This window comes from Hippichthys cyanospilos, chromosome 1 (assembly GCF_059441005.1).
Source record: "Hippichthys cyanospilos isolate Australia breed blue-spotted pipefish chromosome 1, RoL_Hcya_1.0, whole genome shotgun sequence".
NCBI classification, from domain to species: Eukaryota; Metazoa; Chordata; class Actinopteri; order Syngnathiformes; family Syngnathidae; genus Hippichthys; species Hippichthys cyanospilos.
In genome coordinates this window covers 11,658,804-11,681,682 of record NC_142369.1, presented here as the reverse complement: position 1 = coordinate 11,681,682, position 22,879 = coordinate 11,658,804, and the positions used below count along the sequence as shown (strand labels likewise).

The following is a 22,879-nucleotide window of genomic DNA, read 5'->3' as shown; positions in this document are numbered from 1 at the left end:
GTATGAGCATGAAAAGGCCATGGGAAGGCCTGAGCAAACTGGAGTTGAATTTGGGAGTCTTCTGCTAACCATTCTACCAAGAAATAATCAAATGTAAGCATTATTTATTTATTTATTTATTTATTTATTTATTTATTTATTTATTTATTTATTTATTTGTTCACATTGAAATATAATTTAGTTTTTTTCTGAGGTTATTTTTTGACCTTGTTCTTATTGTGAAAGTAAAACCGGATCATAAGCGCTATACTGACAGCTTGATCGTAGCCCCCCTACCGGTTGGATTAATCCTGTTCAAAGAGGGTGGAAAAGTGCTGTTTTAATATCGTTTGTTTGTGGGGGTCGTCGCCGGGAGCAGAAATGTCTTCAGGTGTGATTGTTCGATCACTTTTGTCAGTTTCAACCCGCCAAATGCCGAGTTTAACGCAGTCTTTTTATTTGTTTCCAGATTTCTGCATTGACTCGTCGGCGGAAAAGACGACGAAAGAAGAGGAGCGGGTTGTTTTTCGGCTAATGCTGGAATAAAACGCCACCGTTCAGTTAGTTCTTTTACAGGGTGGTTTGTTGTTCTGTGGGGCTTTTTTTCACGCGAGCCGAGGGGACGACAGAGGACAGCAGCAGAATGGCGTTCTTCGTGAAAAAGAAGAAATTCAAGTTCCAGACGCATTTGACGCTGGAGGAGCTGAGCGCGGTGCCTTTCGTCAACGGAGTTCTCTTTTGCAAAGTTCGTCTGCTGGACGGAGACTTCGTCGCTTCCTCCTCCAGGTCATTTTGCACGAAATATGATCATAGTACACCTTTATTCTTTATTATTCGTCACGGTTTTTCCCCCACATCGCCGCTGTTGTGTTTTGGACCGCTGTGGTTGATATTATGAGGTTTGTGAATCGTTGCCAATCACCATAATAACTTAAGTTAGGGGTTCAACACTCTAGGGTTTAAATCAGGGTGTTAAGACTGTTTTAGTGATTCAAAGGAAGGTCTCCAACTACGGCTAAGCAATTAATCGAATTCCAATTGGGATCATAATGAAGTAGAATGCATATGTACACATAGCAAAACCTACAATCTGAAAAACACAACAGCATCTCTGCTTTATTTTGGACTTAAGTAAAGTTGGCAAGATATTGGCAGATTCGGACTTTCGCGATCAATACCTCTCAGATAAAACGTCGTCGAAACACCAAAGTCGCCTTTATGCCTCCTTCGTAACACAGACTACCAGCTACAATGTCAAAAAAAGACATTTGTAAAATATTTAAACCGTTTCTTTCGGTGAAAAGACGCAATTGAGCTCTATGAGCAGCAGAGGCTGGGCGAGCGCGCAAGGGACAGTCTGCAAATTACTAGATGAGGAGGGGGAAAAAAACAATAACGCCACAATTTGTGATTATGAATTCAACGAACAAATCAAAGACATTAACATAATCATATTGGGACAGTGCTTTTGAATAAAAAAAGCGTTTGTTTAATTTTGGATAATTTGTGTACTTAAAAATCATTAATAAACTGTATATTCATCTATAGCTCCAATATTGTTTAATATAAGGAGTCCAAAATCACTGGGCATTCATGACATTTTCATGATCGCACTACGACACTCGTTTTTTAAATGAATTCTTTTGATAAATTTTGGGGCTTTATTTTAAATGCTTGTTAATCATTTATACCCTCAAAAAGAATCAGTGGCTCCCCTTTTTGAGTTGGGGTAAACCCTCCTAAATCACTACAACCATCAATAAAGTACTCCCAATTATGCAACAACTGCTGGTTTTCTAATAAATTCCTTTGCCTAATTTTAAGGATTTTTTAAATGCATATTGACCATAATTTACCAATATATTGATCAATAGCTCTGCTGTTGGTTGAGTTAGGGACTCCAAAATCACCACAGACAACAGTGACACCCCACGCCTTATGCTACATTCTTAGGTTTTCAAATAAATCCCTCTGCAAAATTTTAAGGATTTTTTTATGATTACTGATCAATATTTACCAATATATTGATCAATAGCTCTGAGTTTGGTTGGGTTAAAGACTCCAAAGTCACCCCACACATCAGTGACACCCCTCCCCTTATGCTACATCCTCTGGTTTTCAAAAAAATCCCTCTGCCTAATTTTAAGGATGTTTTTTATGATTATTGATCAATAATTACCCATATATTGATCAATAGCTCTGCTGTTGGTTGGGTTAGGGACTCCAAAATCACCACACACATCAGTGGCATCCTTACCCTTAGGCTACATCCTCTGGTTTTCAAATAAAGCCCTCTGCCTAATTTTAAGGAATTTTTTATAGTTATTGATCAATAATTACCCATATATTGATCAATAGCTCTGCTGTTGATTGGGTTAGGGACTCCAAACTCACCAAACACATTAGTGACATTCCTACCCTTATGCTACAACCTCTGGTTTTCAAATAAATCCCTCTGCCTAATTTTAAGGATTTTTTTATGATTATTGATCAATAATGACCCATATATTGATCAATAGCTCTGCTGTTGGTTGGGTTAGGGACTCCAAAATCACCACACACATCAGTGGCATCCTTACCCTTAGGCTACATCCTCTGGTTTTCAAATAAAGCCCTCTGCCTAATTTTAAGGAATTTTTTATAGTTATTGATCAATAATTACCCATATATTGATCAATAGCTCTGCTGTTGATTGGGTTAGGGACTCCAAACCCACCAAACACATTAGTGACATCCCTACCCTTATGCTACAACCTCTGGTTTTCAAATAAATCCCTCTGCCTAATTTTAAGGATTTTTTTTATGATTATTGATCAATATTTACCCATATATTGATCAATAGCTCTGCTGTTGATTGGGTTAGGGACTCCAAACTCACCAAACACATTAGGTTCATCCCTACCCTGATGCTACATCCTCTGGTTTTCAAATAAATCCCTCTGCCTAATTTTAAGGATTGCTTTATGATTATTGGTCAATATTTACCCATATATTGATCAATAGCTCTGCTGTTGATTGGGTTAGGGACTCCAAACTCACCAAACACATTAGGGACATCCCTACCCTTATGCTACATCCTCTGGTTTTCAAATAAATCCCTCTGCCTAATTTTAAGGATTTTTTTTGTTTATTGATCAATATTTATCAATATATTGATCAATAGCTCTGCTGTTGGTTGGGTTAGAGACTCCAAAATCACGGCACACAACAGTGGCTTACCTCCCCTTAGGCTACATTCTCTGGATTTCAAATAATACCCTCTGCCTAATTTTAAGGATTTTTTTTATGACTATTGATCAATATTTACACATATATTGATCAATAGCTCTGAGTTTGGTTGGGTTAGGGATTCCAAAATCACCACACACATCGATGACATCCCTCTCCTTATGCTACATCCTCTGGTTTTCAAATATATCCCTCTGCCTAATTTTAAGGATTTTTTTATGATTATTGATCAATAATTACCCATATATTGATCAATAGCTCTGCTGTTGGTTGGGTTAGGGACTACAAAATCACCACACACATCAGTGGCATCCCTCCCATGAGGCTACATTTCCTGGTTTTGAAATAAGTCCCTCTGCCTAATTTTAAGGAATATTTGATCATTATTGATCAATATTTACCCATATATTGATCAATAGCTCTGCTGTTGGTTGGGTTAGGGACTCCAAAGTCACCCCACACATCAGTGACATCCATCCCCTTATGCTACATCCTCTGGTTTACAAATAAATCCCTCTGCCTAATTTTAAGGATTTTTTTATGATTATTGATCAATAATTACCCATATATTGATCAATAGCTCTGCTGTTGATTGGGTTAGGGATTCCAAAATCACCAAACACATTAGTGGCATCCTCACCCTTAGGCTACAATTTCTGGTTTTCAAAAAAAATCCCTCTGCCTAATTTTAAGGAATTTTTTATGGTTATTGATCAATATTTACCCATATATTGATCAATAGCTCTGCTGTTGGTTGGGTTAGGGACTCCAAAGTCACCCCACACATCAGCGACATCCCTCCCCTTATGCTACATCCTCTGGTTTACAAAAAAATCCCTCTGCCTAATTTTAAGGATTTTTTTATGATTCTTGATCAATAATTACCCATATATTGATCAATAGCTCTGCTGTTGGTTGGGTTAGAGATTCCAAAAACACCACACAACTCGGTGACAACCTTCCCCTTATGCTACATTCTCTGGTTTTCAAATAAATCTCTTTTCCAAGTTTTAAGGATTTTTTTTATGGTTATTGATCAATATTTATCCATATATTGATCAATAGCTCTGTTGTTGATTGGGTTAGGGACTCCAAACTCACCTAACACATTAGTGACATCACTCCTCTTATGCTACATCCTCTGGTTTTCAAATAAATCCCTTTGCCTAATTTTAAGGAATATTTTATCATTATTGATCAATATTTACCCATATATTGATCAATAGCTCTGCTGTTGGTTGGGTTAGGGACTCCAAAATCACAAAACACATTAGTGACATCCCTACCCTTATGCTACAAGCTCTGGTTTTCAAATAAATCCCTCTGCCTAATTTTAAGGATTTTAAGGATGGGTAAATATTGATCAATAATCATAAATAAAACTCTTAAAATTAGGCAGAGGGATTTTTTTGAAAACCAAAGAATGTAGCATAAGGGGAGGGGTGTCACTGATGTGTGTGATGATTTTGGGGTCCCTTACCCCACCAAACTCAGAGCTATTGATCAATATATTAGTAAATATTGATCAATAATAGTAAATAATTCCTTAAAATTAGACAAAGAGATTAATCTTAAAACCGGGGAATGTAGCATAAAGGGGTGGGATACCACCGATGTGTTTGGTGATTTTGGAGTCCCTAACCCAACCAACAGCAAAGCTATTGATCAGTATATGAGTAAATATTGCTCAATATTAATAAAAAAAAAAATCCTTAAAAATAGGCAGAGGGATTTATTTGAAAACTAAAGAATGTAGCATGAAGGGAGGAATGTCATTGATGTTTTTGGGGAATTTGGAGTCTCTAACTCAACTAACAGCAAAGTTATTGATCAATATATTGATACATATTGATCAATAATCATAAAAAAATCCTTAAAATAAGGCAGAGGGATTTATTTGAAAACCAGAGGTTGTAGCATAAGGGTAGGGATGTCCCTAATGTGTTTGGTGATTTTGGAGTCCCTAACCCACTCAACAGCAGAGCTATTGATCAATATATGGGTAAATATTGATCCATAATCATAAAAAAATCCTTAAAATTAGGCAGAGGGACTAATTTCAAAACCAGGAAATGTAGCCTAATGGGAGGGATGCCACTGATGTGTGTGGTGATTTTGTAGTCCCTAACCCAACCAACAGCCGAGCTATTGATCAATATATGTGTAAATATTGATTAATAATAATAAAATATTCTTTAAAAATAGGCAGAGGGAATTATTTGAAAACCAGAGAATGTAGCATAAGGCTAGGGATGCCACTGATGTGTGTGTTGATTTTGGAGTCTCTAACCTGACCAACAGCAGAGCTATTGATCAATATATGGGTAAATATTAATCAATAATATAAAAAAAATCCTTAAAATCTGGCAAAGAGATTTATTTGAAAACCAGAGAATGTAGCCTAATGGGAGAGATGCCACTGATGTGTGTGGTGATTTTGGAGTCCCTAACCAAACCAAACTCAGAGCTATTGATCAATATATTGGTAAATATTGATCAGTAATCATAAAAAAATCCTTAAAATTTGGCAGAGGTTTTTTTTTTTAAACCAGCGAATGTAGCATAGGGGGAGGGATGTCACTAATGTGTTTGGTGAGTTTGGAGTCCCTAACCCAATCAACAGCAGAGCTATTGATCAATATATGGGTAAATATTGATCATTAATCATAAAAAATATCTTAAAATTAGGCAGAGGGATATATATGAAAACCAGAGGATGTAGCATAAGGAGAGGGATGTCATCGATGTGTGTGGTGATTTTGGGGTCCTTAACTCAACCAAACTCAGAGCTACTGATCAATATATTTGTAAATATTGATCAATAATAGTAAAAAAAAATCTTAAAATTAGGCAAAGAGATTAATCTGAAAACCAGGGAATGTAGCATAAGGGATGGGATACCACCGATGTGTTTGGTGATTTTGGAGTCCCTAACCCAACCAACAGCAGAGCTATTGATCAATATATGGGTAATTATTGATCAATAATCATAAAAAAAATCCTTAAAATTAGGCAGAGGGATATATTTGAAAACCAGAGAATGTAGCATAAGGAGAGAGATGTCATTGATGTGTGGGGTGACTTTGGAGTCCCTAACCCAACCAACAGCAGAGCTATTGATCAATATATGGGTAAATATTGACCAATAATGATAAAATATTCCTTAAAATTAGGCAGAGGGTCTATTTTCAAAACCAGGAAATGTAGCCTAATAGGAGGGATGCCACTGATGTGTGTGGTGATTTTGTAGTCCCTAGCCCAACCAACAGCAGAGCTATTGATCAATATATGGTTAATTATTGATCAATAATCATAAAAAAATCCTTAAAATTAGGCAGAGGGATTTATTTGAAAACAAGAGGATGTAGCATAAGGGGAGGGATGTCACTGATGTGTGGGGTGATTTTGGAGTCTTTAACGCAACCAAACTCAGAGCTATTGATCAATATATTGGTAAATATTGATCAGTAATCATAAAAAAAATCCTTAAAATTTGGCAGAGGGATTTATTAGAAAACCAGCGAATGTAGCATAGGGGGAGGGGTGTCACTGATGTGTGTGGTGATTTTGGAGTCCCTAACCCAATTAACAGCCGAGCTATTGATCAATATATGGGTAAATATTGATCAATAATGACAAAATATTCCTTAAATTTAGGCAAAGGGAATTATTTGAAAACCAGAGAATGTAGCCTAAGGGTAAGGATGCCACTGATGTGTGTGGTGATTTAGGAGTCCCTAACCCAACCAACAGCAGAGCTATTGATCAATATATGGTTAAATATTGATCAATAATCATAAATAAAATCCTTAAAATTTGGCAGAGGGATTTATTAGAAAACCAGCAAATGTAGCATAGGGGGAGGGGTGTCACTGATGTGTGTGGTCATTTTGGAGTCCCTAACACAACCAACAGCAGAGCTATTGATCAATATATTGATACATATTGATCAATAAATTAAAAAAAATTCTTAAAAATAGGAAGAGGGCTTTATTTCAAAATCAGTAAATGTAGCCTAAGGGGAGGGATGCCACTGATGTGTGTGGTGATTTTGGAGTCCCTAACACAACCAACAGCAGAGCTATTGATCAATATATGGTTAAATATTGATCAATAATCATAAATAAAATCCTTAAAATTAGGCAGAGGGATTTATTTGAAAACCAGAGGATGTAGCATAAGGGGAGGGATGTCACTGATGTTTGGGGTGACTTTGGAGTCTTTAACCCTACCAAACTCAGAGCTATTGATCAATATATGTGTATATATTGATCAGTAATCATAAAAAAATCCTTAAAATTAGGCAGAGGGACTTATTTGAAAACCAGGCAATGTAGCGTAAGAAGAAAGATGTCACTGATGTGTGTGGTGATTTTGGAATCCCTAACCCAACCAACAGCAGAGCTATTGATCAATATATGGTTAAATATTGATCAATAATGATAAAATATTCCTTAAAATCAAGCAAAGGGATTTATTTGAAATCCAGAGGATGTAGCATAAGGGAAGGGATGTCACTGATGTGTTTGGTGATTTTGGAGTCCCTAAATCAATCAACAGCCGAGTTATTGATCAATTTATGGGTAAATATTGATCAATAATGATAAAATATTCCTTAAAATTAGGCAAAGAGATTTATTTAAAAACCAGAGAATGTAGCCTAAGGGTAGGGATGCCACTGATGTGTGTGGTCATTTTGGAGTCCCTAACCCAACCAACAGCAGAGCTATTGATCAATATATTGATACATATTGATCAATAAATTAAAAAAAATTCTTAAAAATAGGAAGAGGGCTTTATTTCAAAATCAGTAAATGTAGCCTAAGGGGAGGGATGCCACTGATGTGTGTGGTGATTTTGGAGTCCCTAACACAACCAACAGCAGAGCTATTGATCAATATATGGTTAAATATTGAACAATAATCATAAATAAAATCCTTAAAATTGGGCAGAGGGATTTATTTGAAAACCAGAGGATGTAGCATAAGGGGAGGGATGTCACTGATTTGTGTGGTAATTTTGGAGTCTCTAACTCAACCGACAGCAGAGCTATTGATCAATATATTGGCAAATTATGGTCAATATGCATTTAAAAAAATTCTTAAAATTAGGCAAAGGAATTTATTAGAAAACCAGCAGTTGTTGGATAATTGGGAGTACTTCATTGATGGTGTAGTGATTTAGGAGTGTTTACCCCAACTCAAAAAGGGGAGCCACTGATTCATTTGAGGGTATAAATGATTAACAAGCATTTAAAATAAATCCCCCAAATTTATCAAAATAATTTATTTAAAAAACGAGTGTTGTAGTGTGATCATGAAAATGTCATGAATGTGCCCAGTGATTTTGGACTCCTTATATTAAACAGTATTGGAGCTATAGATGGATATTCAGTTTATTAATGATTTTTAAGTACAAACATTGTCCAAAATTAAACAAACGCTTTTTTTTATCCAAAAGCACTGTCTCAATATGATTATGTTAATGTCTTTGATGTGTTCGTTGAATTCATAATCACAAATTGTGGCGTTATTGTTTTTTCCCCCTCCTCATCTAGTATTTTGCAGACGGTCCCTTGCGCGCTCACCCAGCCTCTGCTGCTCATAGAGATCAATTGCGTCTTTTCACCGAAAGAAACGGTTTAAATATTTTACAAATGTCTTTTTTTGACATTGTAGCTGGTAGTCCGTGTTATGAAGGAGGTATAAAGGCGACTTTGGTGTTTCGACGACGTTTTGTCTGAGAGGTACTGATCGCGAAAGTCCGAATCTGCCAATATCTTGCCAACTTTACTTAAGTTTATTTTGGCAGGCCCGAAGTCCCAACGCTATTTTAAAGCCTTACTTTGAATATGACTTGGAACCTTTGCTTAGATACGTAACCGTGGCTTGAATTTACTTTTGAAACCCGTGGTGCCAGCCGACCTGGTTTGGAATAGAGCTGAACGATTTTGGAAGCGATAATCTAAGATATTTTTCCTCCAATATTGCTTTTGCAATGTATCATGTATTTTTTACCCCCCAAGGTCCTCTTCCCAAGTACTTAAAACGGAACCAATTGCTTGATTTCTACTGCAATAATCAATCAGAATAATTATACATTTGTTTTTGATAATGTGGAAAACTGGTTTGCATGTCCGCCTCACAGTTCAGAGGTTGTGAGTTCGGTTCTGGCTCCATTCTTTCTGTGTGGCATGCTCTCCCCATGCCCACGTATGTTTTCTCTGGGTAGTCTGGTTTCCTCCCACATTCCAAAGATATGCATGGTGGGTTACATTACACATATAATTTCTTTAGGTGTGTTTGTGAGTGTGCATGTTTGTTCATCTTTGTGCCCCTTGCAACCAGTTCATGGTGCATTGCCCGAAGATGGCTGGGATAGGCACCAGCAAGGCAGCAGAGGATGAGGATCAATGCTTAAGGTTTATGCACCAATAGAGGAAAATGAACGATGAATTAATATGAATGGCAATTTATTTAACTAACTTCAATTAAAATGGTTTGGTTATTTATTAAACATTTTGACTTGCAGTGTTTTGAGCCTTCGCCACGATAACTTCAAAACATTCTACCAAACAAATGTGGCATAATGTAAGTCACTAAGTCATATATGTATTTTTTTTTTTTTTATCCATCTCCGGGGCAGCCATTTTCCAACCAAAATTCCACAGTTGTTCTTGGCTTAGGTAATAGCCAATGACAGGTCATCTTGTGAAAGTCACATGACCAAAATCAGTTGATGAGATGGATTCTTCAATTGTGAGAAGACAAAATCAAAAGGGCTAAAACACATCTGCTGCACAATTACACTGCTGTGTGTATGTATATTACTGTGTTTCTATAATGTTATGCTGCTTTTATAGAATGACTGTTATTGTTGGTGATTGCGCTCCCTGGCACGGATATTATTTATCCGAGAAAGACCTTCTCAATGTCCCCATTTCTGCACCCCCACCTTTCTGGATGTTACGTAACTGTCCCAACCCTTTTCTCGGTTATCATATTCACGCATTCAAACAATTCTCTCTCTCTTTCGCTCCCTTGTTCTCTCAACCTATCAGATTAGTGTTATGTCACTAGTGTGACAATGCATGTCTTTGTCCCCCACCCACCATTCCCTCCCTTTTCCTCTCTCTGTCACATGTCTCAAATTTGACCTCGACGTCTTAGTCAGTCCACCATCACGTCATGACATCATCATTTCATCTCGGATGTCAAATCAAATTCCGAGAGGGACACACCCTTGCAGAATTTGTCAATCAAATTTGGACACTGCCATCCCTTTTAGCAAGCACATGCCTGTACAGTTACAATCAATCAAACATGGACACTGAAATGCCTCCTAATCATATCACTGAATAATCATCGCTGAGATAGGTCCCATCCATCAAACATAGATATGGAAACTCCTATCATGTTCATCAATCATACCAACTGGGGCCTGACAGATTTGGATTTTTTTAAGCGGCCAAATCTGCGTTTTGGCAGAGTAAAATTCAGATAACCAATTAACAAGGCAAGTAGTAATTTGAAAATTATATACAATTTAATAACGAATTGTAAAATTTCTTCTTTTTTGGTGACAACGCAGTAGAGTTGTGAACTACAGGCAGAGTATTTGACTGTTAAACAATACTTTGGCCTAGGGCTAGGCAAAAAAAAACAAATTAATTTGATTAATTCATCATTCTGACAATCTACAGTTTGAGAACTAGCTAAACTTGTGAAATTGAGGTTTTGCCAGAATGCTTGATGGGTGGTTTACAATCTGTGTTTACAATAATTCCTCGCGACTTCGTTTTGGTATTCAAATGAATTTTGTCCATTAGGAATAGCTAATATTAGACAAATTATAAATATTAAGTTTATGTTAAAAAGTATAGATTCTATATGTGTGAACATTTTGCGCAGAATTTACCTTCTATTAAGTCAAACCTTCAGCTTAATGTTGGGTTTATTACTTTAGATTGAAATCACAATCGGACAAAATGACTGAAAAAATTGTAGGATTTATTTTATGACCACTTCGGAAACGCCTAGCCCTACTTTGACCTTGAGTTTTAACTTTTACAACAGAAAAACTGTGAAAAATTAACCAGTTTTTTTGTTTTGTTCAAGTTTGACAAAAAAAAAACCTGACCAATTCGCAACCGATTTTTGATTATTCTTGAAGTTCTAATATCAGCAAATTAAATTACGCTGACAGCTGTAATTCACTCATTACTAACGCACCTGCCATTCAATCAATTGCACCGTGACATGTCTATGCTGCATCAAATGTGCGCATGAATCAACTTGTGTCCTTTGAAATTGGTCATAGATTAGCCACTGCCGAAGCTGTCAATCAAACACAGCCTCCTGTCAATCAGTCGGTCACTGAGACCCCTTCCGTCAGAATGTCAAGCAATGTCACCAATGACACGCCCCTGCAGTGCCTGTCAATCAATCACTGCTCAACACTCTTCGGCCAACAGTTGTCAATAAATCCTGGCATCATTCACGCCCCCTTTTTAGTATAGCCAGTTAAACACAGCAGCAGAGACCCGCCCCTCTCAATCAAAGCGACACGCCCATCCAGCTGTGAGACCACGGAAGACAAAAATTTGCTTCGTCATTTTACCCATCGCATCCTTCCCAGCAAACTGAAATTTATGAGAATACTTTTTTGCGACTTGAATGCTACAGTGATTGTGAACAGCTGTGGAGGACTTTGAAAAAAAAAAAAAAAAGATTTCGGAATTCTGACAGGCAGCCAGCTCGAAAGACTTTCATACTGGAATGTTTGGAAATCTGACACGGTTGAAATCTAGAACAGCGCACCGATTTGTAAATGTCCTACTTGTGTACATCTTACATGCAATACGTTTTGTCAGGCTATAAACATGAATCAGAAATCACAATGAATTAAAAAAAAAAAAGTGGGTTAGAAAGAGGACTGAATGTGCTTTGGCCTCCTCTGGTCTTTTTTTTTTTTTTTTTTGGGCATCTGCTTCTTATTCTCCTTCTGAGCCTTTAACATTTTGGACATTTATCAACTCCAAACGTTTGATGACTGCATCCTGGCTCTGCAGAGAAACCACGTGCTTCCTGGGAAGAGCCAACAAAGCAGATGAGAGAACTGAAGGGGATTTCTAATTCACTATTAGCTCACCTAACCCTTTATTGGGCACAGCAACCGTTTTTGGCCGGTAGTCTAAACAGGCAAAAATGAGTTTTATTAGGCACACGTCCTAAACAGGCAAGAATTTTCAGAATTTTAGAAAAATTTAGGGGTACACTTTAAACAATGGCTGTTACGGACGTTTTTGACCATTTTGCAGAAAGCTGCCGTTGTTTCTAGTAAATGGCTAAAGTAGTCTGATTGATAAACCAGCTCTCGTTTGGGAAGACAGCGAAACTTTGTTTATCTTGCAGGATGTTTTCCAGACTCTCAATAGGTGAAAATTTGTGCAATCCATGGGAAAATGTTTTGATAAGTTTCACGCTCGTGAGAAAAGTTACTAAGTTTTAGAATGGCAAATGCATTGTAAAAAAAAAAAGCCATCGGTCGACCCTTTTTTTCATTTCTATCAAAAGGCCCTTTCTTAGTTTTGTTTACAACAAAACTAAAACAACACAAAAAATAATTTGATATATGGGTATGCTCCTAAACCAAAATAGACTTGTCGGGGTTACGTGATGTTGTTTAGCTCCACGTCAGCTCACATGTTGCACACATGTGCGACATGTTGCCGAGCTCATGCGGTCCCAAGTGGATGGCGATGTTGACGCATAGCAGAGGCCCGCGAGAATCTTGTTACGACACGCTCGCCCGCCTCTTTTGCTTCCTGGGATCTGTCAGGTCGGGGGACCTTGTTGTTTTGCCTTTGACTATCCCGCGAGATCCCTCAAAGTGCAAATGTCGGCCATTGCGAGATGGGTGAATGCTCTTTAGATTTTTCAAATGATTTTTATGTCTAATATTTTAGTTTTTTGGGGGGGGGGACTCATATTCTTGGATTTGGGGATATTTTTGACTAACATGTTATTATATGCTACTTTTACGGAGCGATTTATATTGATGCACAAGAAGATTAAATTGACAATTTTGTTTTCCAAGGGGTGTGTTGTTTGAGCTAGAGGTATTCAATCAATTCGAGCCATTTTTTAAATTAAAATTGTCTAAATCCTCTGATTTCAGATGCTTAACAGTATATATTAAAATGCTTATTATTTTTTTGTGAAGGCAGACTAATAATGTTTTGTTTAATCAGAATGATATTTGCAATATCTGCTTTACTTTGAAAATCATTCATGCCAATATTTGGACACGTGAACAAAACCAAAAACTGAGTCTTTACAAATTTATGGGAGAAAACAATCATTTACATTTTACTAAAATTACTGTTATTCGTAGCTGTCGTATATGATATTTAATTCATATGTGTTTGAAGCTGGGGTAATCTCACAAGTGAATCTCACACTGCTAACTTTTTGCATAAATCAATAACTGGGAAGTAGCTCTCAGTTTTGGTTTTGTTTAATTATTAAACAATACTAAAAGAAGTTATTAAAAGTAATAATTACAAAAAAAAGGATTTTGAGGCAAGGTCACACAAAGTAAAATTTTATCCCATTATTATTTGAATTTATTTCAACAGCATAAGCGATAGAATCCACTACTTTGACAAAATTTGTTAGAAAGCCCAGCCGCAACCTCCTAATATTGGTAAATTAAATCAGCCAAGCTCTAATATTTCCTCACATATTTGAAGACTAATTTGTCTTTATGTGAATATGAGTGATTGTCTTTGTAGCTTGCAACCAGTCCAGGTTGTACTATGTCTCTCACCCAAAATTAGTGACCCAAGTTAGGCTAAACGATATACAAAATGAATGATGACATGCATTTCTGGGGAAATTTACAGATGAGTGAGGTTAGCGTCGAGTAGTGGCTTTTCAACAGCTGCTTCCTGTTTTCAGCTTGATTTTTGCCTCATTTGCATATTGTGTGCGTGCTGCTGTCTGTGTGTGATGATTCTGCGTCGAAACAAGATAAATTGGTATAGTGTGAGTAATAAAAAAAGATACACCCAGGTGGAATGAGATGTTATTTCATTTCAGTATGAAATGGAGAAATCCTTAAAAAAAATGACCTGTATGTCATTTTCATGTTTTTTTTTTGTTTGTTTTTTTTCATCTTCCCCCTTTTTCTGTTTATTTTTCGTTGCACCAAATTAACAAAAAAAAAAATGTATTAGAACGACAACCGTCAGTCACACACATCCAATAGTAACAATAATTTAAAAATTATTTGTGTGGACCAGTTTTGGCACAGTTTATCAGTAAAAGCATAAAAGTCTGATGGGACTTGAAACTATCTGCTGGCTTTGGCTTTCCACTCTGTGGGCACATTAGGTCTGACCCAAACTGCCACTCTCAATCCAGTCTTGATGTCATGTCCGGGTCTGCTTCCTCAGCACTGTCCTATCTGACGTTTCTTCTCGTGACCCAGCCCGGAACGTGGCCTGTTTGTGTTTCTGATCAGCAGGCCTCATTGTGCTTGATAACAACTTATGTCCACATATGCGCGTGTTTGTTTAACCTTGTCTTTTAGGAGCAATCACCTAGTTTTTATCTTAAGAAAAATGCTAGTTGTTGCTCCTTATTGACGAGCTGATCAGTTGTCCAAAAGTTGAAAAAGCTTCATGTTTTGTTCTTTGGTTACTGGTCCTTTTAGACGCTTTCCATATTAGCATGTTAGCTAAAGCACTTGGTTTAGCATCCTTATAATCCTGTGATTAAAAACGCCAGTGTGAAGCTGACCAATGTCTGCATTACATTTTTTATTAATGCGGGTAATTCCAATATGTAATTGTTGCATTTGTGATGCATTTTTACAATTTATTAATATGCCAACTGGTCCACAAACGAGAGACACAAGTTCTTTGCTCTGACGTTTACTGTCGTTTTGCACTTTTCAACTTGACATGCTTCATCCACACTTTCCACCAACAGTTCACACTGTAGAAATAACAAGACTTTTTACAATTACAAGACCCCAAGATACCTAAAATCCTCCATTAGGGGCAGGACCTCATCCCCGACCCGTAGAGGGCACTCAACCCTTTTCCGACTGAGGAGCATCCCCCTGCCCCAAATTTGTAATGTTTTTTGAAGTACTTGTTGTTAAACACAGTACCAAATTACTTTGAACCTGTGAACACACAAATTCAACTTGATACTTTTTAGATGCGTTGAAAACCCAAATCTTACTTATTTTTTTCTTTATAAAATAAACCTGTGTTTCGGTCAAGGCCAAGGTGCAAAACATTGTGTGACTGTACGTCAAATGTTATTTTACTTTTATATTTATTTTTTTGTTTATCTTTCTTTCAAAGTAGAATGTAGATTCCATTTTCCAATTTTAGTGTGGTTATCTTATTTTAAAGCGGTGATTGGCAGGCGTTTTTACAAGTCCCACTTCCTGGTTGAAACTGATTAATTGGCGAACATTCTGGATTGGGTAAATGTAGTTTCTCTTTGCCGCTGTTGGTGAAAAGGAGAAACAAACCTTCTGCTTGATGAATTTGTTCTCGTCATGTTGTCATTTGTGGACTAAATATTTAGAAAAGAGTGTGAAAGGTTAGGAGAACAAGAAGGTTGACCTTCTAAACAAATTGGAGACCAACAAGAAGTGGGCTCTGGATCCTTGTACGTCACACGGCGACGTCTCCCTGGAGACCCAACAAAGCTAACACTCCTAAGGAATGTTGTTCTTCCTTTTTTTACTCACTCTGGTCGACCACCCCTGTCGTTCCTGATAAGGACGCTTCACCCGAGGCTTCCCATGAACTCATGGCATTCCTGATTCAAGAAATATTTAATAAAACTGGATAGAATTCATGATATATATGGTATAATTAGCTAGAATGTAAATTATTAAACAGATTTTGTCACTTTTTTGGAAGAGATATTTTGCTGTTCCTGCCTTGTCCATCAGGGGCAGTGGAGAAAGTCTTAGGTGCTCTCTCAGGCAGTAGGAGTTGTCATTCTTTGCAGAGGATAAATAGTATATGACTGCGAGTTTAGTAATTTGCCTTGCTTGTGTTAAAATGCCACAACCCACATGCTGTTCATTAGCCTGTCTTATTGTATTTTGAATTGTTTGCTAGCATTAGGCTAGTAGAGGGTGAAGCTCATTTAGTGCCAATTATTTTCTGACCCTGCTCTACCCTACTACATTTTTTTTCTTAAAAATATATAATTACGTAATTGTGTTTGAATATCTGGACTCCGAAGAGGCATGAATAAACATTCTTGGGTCAATGTTAAATAGGGCACGACCAGTTCGTCTGCTGGCTGATTATATCGATTATATTTTAAGGTCTTTCCAAAGTGAACTGAGTTCACTTCACGATAAGCAGTAGTTTGGATCGGGGACAGTTCTTTCGATTAGTCTTACGGCCAATTGTTATTATTTGGAAAGACCTTAAAATATAATAGCTATAATCAGCCAGCAGACGAACTGGTCGTGCCCTATTTAACATTGAGCCAAGAATGTTTATTGATGTCTCTTCGGAGTCCGGATATTCAATCACAATTACGTAATTATATATTTTTAAGAAAAAAAAAAGTAGTAGGGTAGAGCAGGGTCAGAAAATAATTGGCACTAAATGAGCTTCCCCCTCCGTAAGACTAATCGAAAGAACTGTCCCCGATCCAAACTACTGCTTATCGTGAAGTGAACTGAGTTCACTGCCATGACACCAAGCTCATATCTAAACTTTTTGTTAGTCAAAGCAAACAACTGCTTTCATCTCTAAAAACGCTCACGTCGGTTAATTGGTATCACAAGGCTCCCCTGTGTGTAACAACTTTTTCATGATGGCCACATTTTGACCCCAGCTACAGATTATGTTTTATTTCCATCCCCTTCTAAGTATCATGGTGAGTGTTGCCCACCACAGGATGTTGAAAAGGAGACAAGTGGTAAAAATCACACGCTTAGTTGCGGGACCCACGTTGAACAATGGCAGTGGCAGAGGGGGAAGGGTCGAATGTGAGAAGCAGCTGCCACCACCAGCATACACCGTATTTGTATGCACATTCACGTGTGTGTGTGTGTGTGTTTAGTTTTCGAGTCATGTCCAAGTCTTAAACTACAAGGTGGTCACCATAGAGACATCCTGCCTATCAACAACTTTCCTTGTGCGATAGAAGTCTGAGTATGGAGCCTGTATGGTGTTGTTTTGTTGATAAAATGTCTTTTTGATTACAGTGAACCTCTGTTTTATCATGGGGGATACGTTCCAGAACCACCCCAGCAGCAAATGACAGGACTCTTAAATGATATGATGTTTCAAAATGGTCCTTAATGAACGCATAGCCTTTCCCAGGGAAAAAAAAAAACAATCTTGTCATTTCCAGCAAATTGCCTCTTTCGTGTTTTCCTCTTTTAGCATTAAGAGACGGCGGTAATTATTCTAGAAATAACATAACAGAGTGCTTGCAGCTGTTTGGTCTGCCTTATGAACTTTCTTTGGGAAAGTTTGCATACAATAGTGCGCTTCTATGTTACAGCAATAATCATTACAATTAAAGACAGTTGGTCGGACTCTGACCTTGTTGGCTTAATTTATTCGGTTTTATGGGAAGGCAGTATCTGCCAGTTTTCCTGTGTCTTTTCAGATTGTCTTCTTGCAAACTTTTTGGTCTTTGGATGCTGAATTTTTTCCTCCCTAAAATGTTATGGTTGGGTTATTGGAGGTTTTTTTTTCTTGGTGGCAAGTCAGGAAATTTTGCTGCCACACTAAGCTCACAGATGATGACAAAAACTCAATGTCAGAATTTAGGTTCATTCATTTGTCAAGTACACAAGGTTCAACTTTGGTAGCAATCAGACAAAATCTCTGGAAAATGTGCATTTGCTTTTTCTCCACACATGAAGGCTCAATTTCTCCAGAATGCTTCTTGTGATTTTTAAAATTATTTCTGTGTTGTACTCAGGTGAATGTGGCCTTTCCAAACACACTTTGCAGTTTGTCATTTTTTTTAATCTTGTCATGTTGGTCCAAATTGACCCTATGATGACTATTTTAAGACAAAATGGCAAACTTTGTGTCTTCTCTGACATGGTTGCTTGAGACCTAACCCCCCCCCCCCCCCCCCCCCCCTAAACAGGGTAGAAATGACTTGTGTTGACCACCTGAAGTCAGCTGAAATGAGCTTGAACAATTGGCTCTGGCGGCTGAATTTTCACAATGTGTACATTTATTTCTGACTTTCTTTTATGTGTCAGCTAGTTTTCATCTGTTTGTGCGTTTGCGTGTGCAGGGAGGAAGTGCGCGAGAACTGCGTACGATGGAGGAAGAGGTTCTCTTTCGTGTCCAAGATGAGCGCAAACCCGCATACGGGCGTGCTGGACCCGTCCATCTGCCGGGTTTCTGTTAGGAAGGTAAATACTACGAAAGATGACGTCTTGAATTTTTTGGGGGGTTTCTGCGTGCAACCTACTGTATTGTTGCAAAAATAAATACCAGGTCAATCAATTGCCCCTGGAAATTAGCTGCCTTGCATCTCCATGTAAATCAACAATATCATAGCTGTGATGCAGTCTTTTGTCAATAAATAAAAGGCTTCAGATTGTGAGGTGTAAAATGGACTCCTTAAGTGAACGTATCCTTCTTCCTGTTTTATTCTCCCAGGAGCTGAAAGGCGGGAAAGCATACACGAAGGTAAGAGCCTCACCGGAGGTGGGAGATCCCAAATATAGAAAATAAGTATTTGTCTGCCATCCTGCCGACACCTCCGACACTCTGCGTCCTTTGTTTGGTTTCCTGTAATTTGCTAAATTTAGCCGATTTCCCTCCTTGGAAGTGAGGCTTCCTCGCATGAACCTCGAAGAAAAACAGTAGCTGCCGGTAAAACCCAGGAAACGCAGAGAGTGAAGAATGGCGACCTCTTGGTCAGGTGTCCTGCCATGTTAAAGAAACAACATGACTGCAGATTTTTGTCTGATGAATATAGTGTAAATTTTACATTTAAAACTTGTGTGAATGTGTGCATGGCAATTCTGACTAGAGGCAAACATCTTAAAGGGACAATGTGTAAGATTTAGACCATTTTTCATTACAGACAGCAGAAGGTGCTGGATTTACCATTTTCCGTAGCAAGAACAGTCATGACAGCCTTCGGAGGAGCCCCCCCCCCCCCCCCCCCCCCATGTAATATAATTTAATGATAACAAGACCTACGATTATATATAAAACGTACTGTTGGTCATCAAGAAAACATTTGTTTGCAAGTTTTTGAAATGTATAATCATTTCATTTTTCTTTTTAATAAAAAGTGCTCTAAATCTTACACATTGTCCTTTTAAGATAAGCACAAATTTTAAGCGTCACTGTATTTGTAAAACTAAAAGTTTAAGTGGAAACTTACAATAGATCACAAACTCTCAAGCATGAAGTTGGACTACATAAAAATTGAAAGCCAAATTTAGATTGTAGGTATAATTTTGGATAACAAAAAAGAAGTGGTTTCAGATTACAAACTGTTTTGAGCGGCATTTAGGTAAAAACTTGAATGCAATTACATCACTTCTTGTGAATGCGAATCTTACGTGAGACAAAATGTGTTATTTATACTAATGTTTAACTGCCAATTGAGAATGCTTGCGCTCATTAGTCGATGGCAGGAGGGCAGGGCAGGAGTTGCAATCTACTCTCGCTCCAACTGCCATTCACATGTCTTGTAGACGTGCTCTAGAGCCCTGCTTCCCAAAGTAACACACGCTCTGACAGAGACTTAGAATGGAGCTACTGTAGGGCATTGTAAACTCTCTTCCCGAGATTTCTTTTGAAATGAATTGGAATTTCAAGTGTAAGATCTAATTGTTATCATGTTTGGTCATCCTACAGGCTTCACTTTAATTTGATATCTGGGCGCTGCTAATATAACCGCGGCTCTCCGTTAGACTACAAAGGATGGAGAGGGATAACTGTACAGTTACTGTATAAGGTTTAATAATTTAATTAAGAATGTGTACTGCAATAATATTTGTCTTAAATATGAAAATTATACTTTTCACATTTAAATAAATTCACATGCATGAAAATTCCATGTGGGGTGGGGGGGTGACGCTACTTCGCGGTTGTTCACTTATCGCGGGAGGGTTCCGGTCCCCATTAACCTAAAAAAACAAGGGTTCATTGTATATCGAAGTCCGATTGTGAGTTCTGTCTCGTCCATGTCCCTCAGCTGGGTTTCGCAGACCTGAACATGGCGGAGTTTGCCGGCTCGGGTTCCACGGTGCGCTGCTGCCTGCTGGAAGGCTACGACACCAAGAACACGCGACAGGACAATTCCATTCTCAAAGTTGGCATCTCTTAGCATCTGCTAGCATTTATTTATTCAGTGGTAAAACTTTTTTTGTGTGTGTTTCGGAAAGGTAATCATCGGGATGACCCTCCTGTCCGGTGACCCCTGTTTTAAAACGTAAGGGGTTTTTTTGTATTCAGAAAGTTAAGGTCAGCCTTTTCTCATGAGCAAAAATATATTTATGAATTATTTGGGGTGTGTTTTCCTTTGCTCAGCCCGGCCAGCACGGCCAAGAGCATCTCGGTCCCGGGGCGCGAGCACACCCTGCAGCTGGACTGTAAGGGGGAGGGAACCAAGGCGGAACCCGGTCCGCCGGGAGGGATTTCTCTGGGCCGAACGCCCAAACATCGGCCTTCCATCGTTAGCTCAGGTACATGTCCACGAATGCTTGAACTAATTCTATATCTGCAGGCAACCACTGAATTTCACCTGCAAAGTCTGACAACAACATTTTATGAGCACAAACTTAGATTATAAAGATAAACTGTATGTTGTTTTCCCTTGTTTGCGGACAGGTCTTCTGGAAGACCCTGAAAGTAATCCATGTTGTCCTGGAGAACTTTTCCAGTCTGGACATTCTCGCAACTCCAGCTATGCCAGCCAGCAGAGCAAAATCTCTGGTTTGTTTTCCTTTAGCTAAGCATGTTTTTCTTTAGTTTAGCGTGCGCAGTATAGCTTTAGCCACGCCTCCTTTGTCCTGCAGGCTACAGCACGGAACACTCTTGCTCCTCCAGCCTGTCAGACTTGACCCATCGTAGGAACACCTCCACCGGCAGCAGCACCTCAGGGGGCCTGGGGGGCTTCGCTACCGACACCCCCGTTGACGGAGAAAGAGAAACGGGCCGCTCCGAGAGACCCCCCCGGCCTCCAAGGCCGCTCCTACCCACCAACAGGCCCCCTAGGTACACACTCATCTTCAATCTCAGATGTCAGCATAGCACAAACTTAAAAAACAAAAACATGTAAGTGGAGGTCTTGAAAACAATACTCTTCGACAATGACTTTACATAGAACTAACTTTAGACTATAACTCAAGAACAAAATTCAACATGACTTATGATAAAAACTGGCGAACGCAAATTTAGATTACAAGAATATTTTTAGTGTCAATTTACATGACAAAAAAAATGAACAACTTTTTTTCCTCCTTTTGAAAACAAAAAAATTTGATGCCTGATCTGAGATAACAAAGAACTGTGTGAGCACGAATTTAGGTTAATATCTTGTGCGTGCAAATTTAGAGAACAATGACTTCTCTAGACAAACTTGGAATCTTGTGCGCGCTAATTTCAATAACAAAAAACTTGTGAAAACAAGGAATGTGTCCCAACCTATATTTTGGACATTCAAATTCATATTTTGTGTGTCGGCTACAGGAGGAAGCAGGACTCTGTGGAGAGTCAGCCATCTTGGGTGAACGACACTCGTATGGACGCCGACGACATTGTGGAGAAGATTGTCCAGAGCCAAAACTTTGAGGATGTCAGCAACACTGAAGGTGCTTATACAGTATCACTAGAATAAAAAGTAAAACAGAAAAAACAAATCAGTCTCTCTCGTACAAGGTGTATGCAACCTCAACCAAATTGATAAGAAAAAAAGTTTAAATGTGGCATGTAAAAGTTTTTTTTTTTATGAAATAAGAGTAATACATGTTTGAATAATAAATAAAGGATGATTGTATTCATGTAAATATCTTTTAATATATCTAATTGAATTGTAATAAAAAAAACAATTCCGAATTATAACATGAAAATTAGAAATGTTTGTTTTTCAAACAGATGCCAGTATGAGTATTTACTCTTGTGTACACACTGATACAAAGTAGCTATACCACTAGTATTTATAATGCAGAAAAAAAAATGAACAAGGACCTTTCTGTCTTTCTAACACACCATAATTCACCAGATGTGTAATACGGCTGCAGTGTAGGACCAGCTACTAGCAAGAAAGACTTATTCAATGTCAAATTTTGGTGACTGGTATCGACTTCCACAACAAGTACCCAATACCTTGAAACAGGGCGGTATCACCCTGATGCTGATATCTGACCTTGGTACTTTCTCATCTCGAGTGAAACTAGCAATTTTAATACATTTTTAAAAAATGGACTGATTATGCATCATTAATAGAAAATAATCACATTTCAAGTTTATTATTTACAAATTGCCATTGTATCTCCTCCACTCCCCCATGCAGACAGCAACCTACGTCTCTTTGTCAACCGAGACGGCAGCACTGCACTCAGCGCCATCCGGCTGGGCAACAGGTGAGCGGTCCGCCATCTGCGTCGAATCTGCCATCTTGCGTCT

The 22,879-nt window shown here is 38.2% G+C and overlaps 1 protein-coding gene and 1 long non-coding RNA gene across 2 annotated transcripts in view; one reads left to right on the top strand and one right to left on the bottom strand.

Moving 5' to 3' along the window:
• The first annotated feature begins 258 nt into the window (after nt 1–258).
• Nucleotides 259–22,879, top strand: part of LOC148429138 (early estrogen-induced gene 1 protein-like) — a 24,907-nt gene continuing 2,286 nt past the window's right edge. The window contains exons 1-11 of the mRNA XM_088434421.1: nt 259–370; nt 449–765; nt 18,522–18,642; nt 18,893–18,922; nt 20,448–20,564; nt 20,638–20,684; nt 20,783–20,937; nt 21,083–21,187; nt 21,271–21,469; nt 21,944–22,065; nt 22,767–22,836. Coding sequence (XP_088290547.1) covers nt 623–765; nt 18,522–18,642; nt 18,893–18,922; nt 20,448–20,564; nt 20,638–20,684; nt 20,783–20,937; nt 21,083–21,187; nt 21,271–21,469; nt 21,944–22,065; nt 22,767–22,836 — 1,109 coding nt within the window. The 5' untranslated portion in view covers nt 259–370; nt 449–622. The remainder of the gene's footprint in view (nt 371–448; nt 766–18,521; nt 18,643–18,892; nt 18,923–20,447; nt 20,565–20,637; nt 20,685–20,782; nt 20,938–21,082; nt 21,188–21,270; nt 21,470–21,943; nt 22,066–22,766; nt 22,837–22,879) is intronic.
• LOC148429137 (uncharacterized) overlaps nt 21,606–22,879 on the bottom strand; it is a 5,708-nt gene continuing 4,434 nt past the window's right edge. Inside the window, exons 3-4 of the long non-coding RNA XR_015867899.1 lie at nt 22,779–22,877; nt 21,606–22,082 (exon numbers count right to left, since the gene is read on the bottom strand). This is a non-coding gene — a long non-coding RNA (uncharacterized LOC148429137). The remainder of the gene's footprint in view (nt 22,083–22,778; nt 22,878–22,879) is intronic.